The 10,849-nt window shown below is 32.3% G+C and overlaps 1 protein-coding gene across 3 annotated transcripts in view; it reads left to right on the forward strand.

The window, feature by feature from the left end:
- Window positions 1–10,515, forward strand: part of ARHGAP5 (Rho GTPase activating protein 5) — a 47,767-nt gene extending 37,252 nt beyond the window's left edge. For 2 of the 3 annotated variants that reach the window (XM_032690463.1, XM_032690464.1), the window contains 3 exons: window positions 265–396; window positions 2,022–2,127; window positions 6,745–10,515. In XM_032690463.1, coding sequence (XP_032546354.1) covers window positions 265–396; window positions 2,022–2,127; window positions 6,745–7,075 — 569 coding nt within the window. In that variant the 3' untranslated portion in view covers window positions 7,076–10,515. Of the gene's footprint in view, window positions 1–264; window positions 397–2,021; window positions 2,128–6,744 lie in introns of those variants that run through there. The other variant, XM_032690465.1, reaches the window with a different exon arrangement.
- The last annotated feature ends 334 nt before the right edge of the window (window positions 10,516–10,849 follow it).

Consider the following 10,849-nt stretch of genomic DNA (forward strand, 5'->3'; position numbering starts at 1 on the left):
TTCAGTTTGATGTGTTTATATTTCAAAATGAAAACACTTCTTAAGAGTTCTTGGATATTAATCATGAAGTTGAGACTATGAAAAATAGTAAATAGTAAAACTCTTTGTAGACATTAAGGAAAATAAAAATCCTATTTTTTTTATGCCTCACTTTGGCAAAATGTTAGTTTTCAGTGTTTTGAATAAATTCTTGTTTTTATAAAATACTATAAGGAATGATAGTGGTAGGTTTTACTTACATTGCTGTTTAATTTTTTTTTGCAGATCATAATATCAGTCTAGAGTCAATGGGAGTAACAGTGAATGCAGTGGCTGGGGCTCTTAAAGCTTTTTTTGCAGATCTACCAGATCCATTAGTTCCTTACTCTTTGCATCAAGAGTTGTTAGAAACATCAAGTAAGTAATAAACAATCTTTTCTTGATTTTCATTGCCCTTATTGCTATTTTTACTTCATTATAAGTTGAAAGTACTGTCTGCACTGAATATTTTTAAAATGGCTTAGACGTACACTTTTAAATATTCTTTAAAAGTAATAACTATATGATGAAATAAATGTAATACATTATTTTTTTTAAAATAAGTTATAGTGTAATATTTCTCCTTTTCCTAGAAAATTTAATTGGTAGAAATCTCCTTTTTTCCATTTTTTGTTTGTGGTGAAAAGGATGAAATCTCTTGGAGTGGATTTGCATTGTTAATGGGAAAAAACCCCTTGAGTCCATAAAGTCTTACATTCAGAGTAGGCTTTAGAAATCAGACACATCTATGGGATATTATGGTAATTCTCAATTCTCTTAGATTTTTTTCATATTCTTTTTGAACTCTTATAAGATATTCAGTTTTGTTTACCTTACAAACATTTTCCAGGCACTTCATAGTAAATAAGTTTTAAATTACGAGTGTCTCTCTTGTTTTGGCAGCAAGCTGTTTCAGAAAAAGACCACTATTCTTTTTTGCAGGGTACAACTGTGACGTACATTATTCCTAAGTATTTTTTGTTCAAAACATGAAAACAGTAGTGTAAGCCTAAGACTTGATTAATATATAGGCCGTTAGAAATTGTGTTTTCTGACGATATCTGTAGGTACCTATTTGTGGTATTTCTGCTCTACTTTTCAGGCATATTGCTTGTGGAATGTAATTAGTCTGGTTTTATTTTTTCTTAAAAGTATAAAAGCTAAATTCCAGTCAAAACATTAAATAGCTTAGAATTGAAGTGGACTTACTGTTTTAAAATGCCATTAATACCACTTAAAATTTATATTTATATACTGGACTATATTTAGCATTTTTCTCTATGGAAGTAGGGTAGATGGAGGTTCTTTTTAGCAATGCAGTCAAGTAATAGAGGTAAACTTGTATTCCTTTTTATTGTATGAATCATCATGGATTAGAAGTACATTCTGCAGAATGTTTGGTTCCACAATCCTTTAGGGTACTTTTCACAAGCATTTTATCAGCAGCATTAGTTTTGGGATTTTTTTAAAATAAAATTGTTATTTTATTCGGTATTCCTTTTTTACATATTGTTTATTTCCTCTTTGAAGTGTGGATTATGTCCCTTAGGCCTGTGAAAAATCCCTGTTCTTCTTTAAACCATATGTTTAAAATAGCTGCACCAACCCTATGTGTAATTTTTTTATTATTTGAATAACTGAGAAGCTTAAGATATTCTAAGTTCATGTGAAGATCTTTCTGCTTAAGAGGAAACTCTTAACAAGAAATGACCCTGTCACATTGTTATTCTACAAGTAAACAGTAAGCTAATCAAGTGATTCCTTGCTGTTGAACACAGATAAATAATTCTGCTTAAATTGAGAAAAATATTTTTGTACTTAGATAGTTAACAGCTATAATGAAAAAGTTACTCTATGCAAATAGGAATTTTATAAAATATCTTCTTACTTGATATTTCTCTGTGGATGTCTTATCTATACTATTATACTACGAAAAAAATTTAGCAACATTTTATTCAGTATGTCTTTCTAGATATGTCAGAAAATGTCACTTATTTCTATAGAAATCATGGATAAGACAGAACGGCTACATGAGTTAAAAGAAATTGTGAAGAAATTCCACCCAGTGAACTATGATGTCTTCAGATACATAATAACACATCTGAACAGGTTTAGTATTTTTCTATTTTGTTTTAAGTTGTATCAATTGCAAAAAAAATTGTGTTTGTAACAGTGAATTGACTACTAGAATTGAAAATTTCATACTGCATTGCTCATTGGTTAGTATAAATGTGGAAAAAGAAGCTAGGAATTAGAGGTTGATTAGTAAAGCATTGTGTATTTATTTTTCACATTTTATTGATGTGTGTGTATATATATATGTATATCTGGCATCATTGCTACTGTAAAATTATAAGAATGATCAGTGTACATAACATAAAAAAACCTTGAAAGAGTAATTGCACCTAAAATTAACTATGCACCTAATTATAACTGTTATAGATCCTCCCCTTCAGGAAGTAATAGCTATTAAAATTATAGACTAATCTAGCTTTTAAGGGATTTGAGTCATCTGGCCTAGACACGCTTCCCCCTGCCCCCAAAATAGGGCTAGCTTCAATCAAAATCTAAAATGTAGCACCCGAAACATGTGCTGAATAAGTAAAATGTAGAATAAAGATATAAGTAACAGTAAATTGGTTATACTTGCTTCTTAAATTTTGCCTCTTGCATAGAAATTTAATGTTTTTATCTTTAAAAATTATTTACCTACTTACTAAAATAGTAGATGTCTGTTGCCTCATAGTCTGACCTTTAAGTGTACAATATTCAGTTATAAAAAATAGAGAAAAACACCAGCTTTTTTGTGCTTCTTTATCAGCTAAAATGGAATTATTCTCTGAAATCCACTGAATGTGATTGTTAACTATATTATTAAAAGAAAAAACAAAAGCTGAAGTAACTTTTTTTTTTTTAACATAAAACTTCATTATCCAGTAATCTGTCACTTAAAGCTTGTGATATTTTTTTCTGCATTTTTAAACAGACTCCCAGTTGTTGAGGTTATAAGGGATCTTTGAAGATTGATTAGTTCCACCCCATTGCTTTGACAGAGTCAACTAGAACAGGTTGTCCAGGATGGTGTCCACTTAGGCTTTGTGTCTCCAAGGAGTGAGACTCCACAATCTCTTTGGACAACCTGTGCCAGCGCTCAGTCAACCTCACAGTAAAGACGTGGTTTTTTTTGCTCAGAGAGAATTTCCTGTGTGTATTTGTGCCTGTTGCCTTTTGTTCTGTCACTGGACACCATTCAGAAGAGTCTCAATCCATCTTCTTTACACCTTCCTATCGAATGTTTAAAACCAATGATAAGATTTCCGCTGAGCTTTTCGAGGCTAAGAAATCTACAACCCTAATTGTCAGCCTTTCCTCCTTTGAGAGATCCTTGCTCTCTGAATGATTCTTGTGTCCCTTCATTGGGCTTGCTCCAGTGTGTCCATATGTCTGTTGTGCTGGAGAGCCCAGGGCTAAATCCCAGATGTGGCCTTTGCAGTGCTGAGTAGAGGGGAAAGATCACCTTCCTAGACCTGCTGGCAGCCCTCCTAGTGCAGCCTAGGATGCTGTTGGCTTTCTTTGGTACAGAGTCACCTTGCCAACTCATGCTCAATTGGTTCACTAGGAATTTCTGATACTTCTCTGCATTGGTACTTTTCAACCAGGCAACTTTCTGTGTGTGTATATATATATATATATATGTATATATATATATGTATATTCGTGACATTTAATTGTTCTGGAGTACTGTCCTTGTGTTTGTGTCTTGGCAGGTATTTGTAATGATCTAACTGGGCATGTAATATGGGGGCAGAAATAAGAGCTTTTAACTTCCCTATGCAGTCAACAGGGAGAATGTAGGTAATCTCTGTTGCAATTCAGAAGGAGTCTTCCCTTTTCACTGAACATATAAGAGATTTTAGAATTTAGGTACCTACTTCTACACTTCTTTCCGTCACATATACGACTTGCTTAATAAAAGTTGTCCATTTTCCTTTTCAGGGAAATGGATCGATTTTTCCATTACAGTCTTGTCAAATACAAATTCAGCCCTAAAATAGATAAAACTGTATCATTGAACAGATATCCATATTACAGAATTGTAAGATGTGCTTGCATGTGTCTGAAGTAAAACTAAACATCTCAGACTTGACACAGTTATTAGAAATGTTTTGTTAATTCTTAATTGACCTGATAGAAATTTTTGTGGAAGAATGGCACTCTCTGAATTGTCAAAGTCTTCGTCTGATCACCTATTTGCCTAGCATAGCTAAATGTACAGTGTCAAGTACCTGGATTGCTGCAAGTAAAAGATCTAAACATAATTTTAAAAATTCCTGAATAGGTTCTAATACATGCATATCTACAAACAAATGAAGCACATTCATCATGGAACTTACTGGACAACATAAGTGATGCGCACTAGCCTTGGCTTTCAAGTCTGGTCCACTCTCTATTAATGATGACTGACTTAGCAGGTTGCTAGTAACAAAATAATCTTTTCTTATTTGTCTTGTCTCATTTGCAGTATCAGGTAGTTGCATTCAATTTGGCAAGAAAACTGCTTGAGCGTAAGCAATTGCATGTATAGAATGAGGTAGATACAGCTGGATCTTAAAGGGAACTTTTAGCTAAATTCTTGACAGTCAATATTTATTTTCAGGATATTAATTTGTGGTAAATTACTGCTGGTGTATAATTAAAAGGGAAGTGTTTGTCAAATGAATTGTTCATTAAATGAGATAAAGCAGTCTTCTGCATGATGGAAGAGTTTTAGATGTTTTGTTTTTGCATCCTATGTCATTAGAGTAAAAATGTGCTACTGTTGTATAGTTAATAGTGGTTGGTGATTGATATTTTGGTGTATCCACAAGCATAGAACCTGGTTATTGAAACAAAAAAATACAAGTATTATTCACAAGATATAAATATGAGACCAATAACCATGAGAATTTAATAAATGGCAACAGTGAGATGAATTTTTCATTAGTGTTATAGACATCTTTCAGAGCATTCCAGCTCTCCAATTGTGATTGATTAACTGACTAAGCAGAACTGAGCTTTTAAGACTGGAGTTGAAACAGGGTAGTGTTGGATTGACACTGCCTTTTTTGATATTGGTTGTGTTTTATATTATTCTTTGATAATGAGTCCCTTTATACATAAGGGCTAATATGGCATAATATGTCTCTAAAGTCAGGAAAAACATAGGTGTACAGATTTTGAAGTCAGATCATAGAGCAGGTTTACAGTGTGAAGCTCCTGAGACTTTGCAGTGGAGGAAGTGGGCAGGATCAAGAGAAAGAGACTCTTCATTTTCATTTTGAGTGAACGTAGAAGAAGGAAGATGGGCATTTGCTAAGCACTAAGATTCTAAAGTAGTTTGAGAAAGTTTAATAGGAGGCAGCATACAGATTGGTAGGTTTTTGTTTACTCTTAGAAAGTACAAAGGTAAAATGAAGCACAGGAGAGAATGCAGTCAATTGTTCTTATGTTATTCTGCTATTGGGAAGAGGTGCAATGCCCTTCTTTGTTTCTCTCTAACCATAAGTTCCCATTGCTTCATTTATTGGATCTAATGATTATGTAGATACAGCATGTTAATAATAATAATACTAAGCAAAATGTAAGTTTGTATTTCTGTTTTTGTAAGTGTAAGATTACATTTATTCTTCAATCTGTAAATGAAGTTAAAATATAATTATTTTTTTTTAGGAAAGAGATTATGAATATTACTGTCACTCAGAAATATCCTTTGGACCAAACTTATTCAAAACAGATTGAGAGGCAGTATTTGTGTACCTTCACACTATTTGGAATAAGTAATGCACATGCTAAAATGGAAGTCTACCCTTTATGATTAACATTATACATGCATTGTAAATGCATGTAAATTTTCTTATAGCATTAATTCTAGTGTTTACTATGGTTTTCACAGCTTTTGAATCTATGGACTACAGCCAGCTGTCAGAAATTCTTGTGGGCTGCTCTTGTTAATCCTCAAAATTGTAACTGACAAATTTCTGAAATTTTATTTTCCATCTATTTCTACAGGACAACTGTAGCTTGGTTACCTTTGTGATGTCTACTGTAATATATGAATTGCATATTCCCAGCTGAGTGCATATCTTAGGTGTTTGTCAGATCTATTAAGACCTGATTTTTCATGTATCTCTCAGTAATTTCTTCTAGATAAAATTGTGATGTCACTTTAGAATGAAGAGTTTTTTAAAAAACGAAATATCCTGGCTGTCTCTAGCCTATTACTGTGAAAAGCATTTTGTTTTTTCTGAGGAGGCATTTACTTGTAGATGATAAATTTGGTAACGGGATGGTTTGTTGTTCTTTGGAGGTGTTTAGGGTTTGGGTTTTTTTGTAACAGTATTGCAGTAATGAAGTTAGATCATAAGCGAAGAACCTGTTTCAGTTTGCTTCTAATTGTCCTTCCAAATGCTGGTGGAATGTTGAATTTTTTTTTTTTTTATTAAAAACTTAATCAGATTTATATTAGTTAACTGTGCAAATCTGGAAATGTCATGGTTTCTAAATTTTCTTCAGCATAATCACTTAAAAAATTCAAAGACAATTGTTTTAATGGGTTGCTGGAGGAAAGCAACTTTCGAAAGTCTTGAGATTTGGTAATAATGCCTACAGTTAAGAGAGCTATGAAAATACTTCTAGTTGATTGCATACTGGTTTTAATTTACACTGTGCATGTTGTTCTCATTTCAGGGTTAGTCAGCAATATAAGACCAACTTCATGACTGCTGATAACTTATCAATTTGTTTCTGGCCTACTTTGATGAGACCTGATTTTGAAAACAGAGAGTTTCTTTCTACCACCAAAATCCACCAATCAGTTATAGAGACCTTCATTCAACAATGTCAGTTTTTCTTTTACAATGGGGAGATTGTAGAAGCACCAAACCCAGTGGCATGTCAGCCACCGCCTTCCAACCCAGTGCAGATGGTGGAGCCCATGGTGCCCCTTCAGCTACCGCCACCACTGCAGCCTCAGCTGATACAGTCGCAGTTACCAGCAGACCCTCTCGGTATCATATAGACAGAAGATGATTGCAAGCAGCCTGGCACTGGACAGTAAGGACAAGCTGTAGACATGCATGTTTCAGGATACAGTAATGTACTTCATATTTATGGAAAATAATTCCCATCCAGCTGATTGGACATCTTTTTGTTACATCCCGTACTGTGTTCCTCATTTGTACACACTGCAGATAAAAACTATGTGATAAGCATGACTGGAGAGGTTTAATTTTTAAAAGCAAAAATAGCTATAAAGTACAAAGCTGCTGCTGCATGATACCTTATTGCAATCACTATATCATTCCTGTGACAGTTTGTCACAAGATATTGTGAATAAAATTTTTCTATAGAAATTTAATGATTTAAAAAAACTACATTTATGAAACATTCAATGCTTACAGCCTGCTTTATGGCTGTTTTTTGTTATTTAACATGCTATTTTTGGCAATTTTCTTCACATTCAGGCGTTCTGTGTAAACAACTAAAGCCCAGATATAGTTTATTTTGTAATCTCCTGGCTACTTATGTGATTGTATGCTTAGGGTGGTTTATGGAAGAATGCGAAATGCACTGTTGAGAATTTTACAATCCTTCACCATCCATCTTTACATATAAGTAAACCTGTGGACAGATTAAGGGTGGGTGAATTTGCTTATTATTTCTTACAGCACAATACCAAGGACATGCTTGTTGTAAAAGTGAGTTTCAAATATTGTACAAAAATTTTGATGTTGCCTACTTATTTCTTTATGTTCCATTACTGAACTAAACATTTTGTAAAACTGTTAATTCTGTAAACAGCTGCATGTTTAAAAGATCATTGATGGTCTTGTAAACTTAATCTAATATATTTTAGATATTTTAATTTTTCCCACTTGGGAATACATGTAGTGTTTAGAAAATAGCTCATGACATTTTCATATAAGGTTATATAACTTTTCATACATAAACATGACTTTTGTTGTAGTAAAATTCTCTAAACCAAACTATGTTTTAATCTAGGACTTCAATTAATCTATTCTTTAAATCTATTTTTATGTGACCCTCTAAAGATATACAAAAATGCATTGCTAATACATAGCAATAAATACTTTGGGTACTGACAATTAACCTCTTTGGAGTGTATATATATAAGATCACATAAACTTGTATTCATATTTTTTTCCTGTGGTATGTTGTACTAAAATTTCAAATGACTGATTTTTTTTTTCTCTGTATTTTTAAATTATCTTTTTTTTTCATTTATTTTACTTTTATATTGGTACCAATTTTGCTGTAAAAGAATGCTGCTTAATTTAAAAATCTTTTGGTTAAATATTTTGATAGTGATAAAAAATTTAGAAGGTTACAAATTGTAGCAAAGGGGAGACCATAGATAAACACTACCTGTGAGACTTTTCATAGCAGCTTTTTTTCTTTCATGCTCAAAATGTACCTTTTTAGGTCTGCAAAGAAGGAAGTTGTGGCTCATTCAGCTGCTAGAATGTTTTGTGTCGTTTAAAAAAAAAGCTTTATGATGGTCACTGTTGTAATCTTCACTTATAACAAGATTTAAGATCTTCTTGTATGTATTATAGTAAATAGATGATTTTGAGAATTAAGGCTTTTAAGAGTTTGATTTGCTCCATTTTCCAAAAATAAAAATTGCCTTTCCCACTTATGTCCTAGGTATTGTACTTCTAATTATGACTTTGATTATCATTCTAGATTACTATGATACCATAAACCCGGCTGCTGTTTGAAGTACATGTATATTATAAATTATCTTGATATTGTGTTATATTCTTGCAAGTAATTATCTTTTTTAAGAAAACATAAAAAAGAAAAGTCAACCCTATTCCTATTACAAAGCACACAGGAATTAATAGTACAATAAAGTCTGTCCTGTAAATTGTAGTATTCTTAACTTGTTCTACTTTACCTGTTGTCTGTATAGCTTTTATTTATAGTTTTCAGTCTACTCTTGGCATGTTTAGCGAAGAAAATGAAACTTCAAGAGTTTTATAAACTATTTCTAGGTTGCTAAAGAATTTATTTTTCTACTGTATATGGCATAGACAAAGCATCACCTGTACAGGAAACAAGTCTATTTCTAATAGAAGTAAGCCTAAAAATAAATGCCAGTCATATCCATGTTTAAAAGTTCTATCTATAAGATATCTCCAGTCTTTGTAATGTGAATTACATTTTAAACTTTCTACAAATTCCAAGTTGTTTGCCACAATATTTTAACTAATCTTTTAATACTAATTTTTAGAATAATTTACATTCCATTTCATGGTGAACTTTCACGTTCAACTGTTGATCAGCAGTATTTGCAGTGTCATTTCTGGTATGTGATGTTATGGCTAAATCACTTTTTTTGGCCAAATATGAAAGTGTTATTACATTTACTGGATAAACATAAAAAGAGAAATAAGAAAGCATGGCATGTGGCATGTGACTGTCACATGAAAGAGTCCCTGCATATTGTTTGCATTATGGAGGCATTGTATGCAGGAATGTGGATAGGTGGGTATGTGTAGTATATACACTTCGATTTTGTGTGTGTGTGTTCGTGTGTTTATGCAGACATGCATGCACATACACCCACATAGTAAAGTTTTTAAAAGTTAATAGGAAATTATACTGTGGTTATTAAAGATTTATAATAGAGCTTTCTCTGTTATTTTTATTAGTGCTATAAAATGAGGAAGCATGTCATTATATACAAATTCCTCATACTTTGGCTCATGTAGTCCCTTCTAGTTTTAATGAAAATCCAAACTATAATAACTATATTTTTTAATGTGAGCATTTTTATGGTAATATCTATCTTGATAAAGATACAAATGCATATTATTTTGATTGAGCCATCTCAGTGACACTTTATGGAGTAGGGTTTTTTTATGTTATAATGGTATAGGCATACTGCAGTGTATTGTCTTTCACTGTTTTAGCAATTTTAAAATCCCAGACCGGAGTTACAACAGTGCCATTTTAAGTAGTACTTAACAGGTTATTTCAAAATTCTTTACCCTTCATGATTGTGTGGAATTTTAACTTATACAGTGTAAATAGATTGCAGATGTCAACTCAAGTGAAAAGAAATTTCTTTGTTGTTGTATGTTTTCTTCTTTATTTGAATCCTAGTTGCTAGGAATTTATAGGTATGTCTATTTTTAGTTGCTGGAGCTTAGCTTCCAATATTTATGATAAATATAGAAAAACTATCAATTGGAGATTAAAAAAATGGGCCATAGCTTATGTGCTTCTTTCAGTTTTTTTCAGTAATTGTAATGCTGTTTGTCAACTGCAAAAATTACATACATTTAAAAAAATTTCAAGTCAAAAATTTTGTTCTTTGTTTATAATGTAATCTTATTGCTACATCAGCAGAATACTGCAGAGAATTAAATATCAGTGAAGCTTATTCTGTATAAAAGATGCAACGAATAAAATACTAAGATGCTTACTGTGTATAATGTTCAGTTTAGTTGCCTAAATTTTTAAAGGCAAAAGCACTCTTATCTTTCACAGACACAGAAATTAAATTCAGCAGTCAGTCTTGCTAAACTGAGTGCTGTGTGTTTAAGGCTTTCTCGGGTGGGAGGGTGTCTCTCATGGGTCTTCTAAAATTATTTTTTCCTACGGAATTTTTAAACCTGAGGTAAAAACTGTGGGCTTTAAGGTCACTTTTAAATTTTTAGAGTTGTACATTATTGGTCATAATTCTTCCAACTATATGGGACAAATCCAACTTTGATAATAGTACTCGTTTTAGTTCTTGTGCTTGCAACATCTGTGCTTAGTT

The sequence above is a fragment of the Chiroxiphia lanceolata genome, chromosome 6 (assembly GCF_009829145.1).
Source record: "Chiroxiphia lanceolata isolate bChiLan1 chromosome 6, bChiLan1.pri, whole genome shotgun sequence".
NCBI classification, from domain to species: domain Eukaryota; kingdom Metazoa; phylum Chordata; class Aves; order Passeriformes; family Pipridae; genus Chiroxiphia; species Chiroxiphia lanceolata.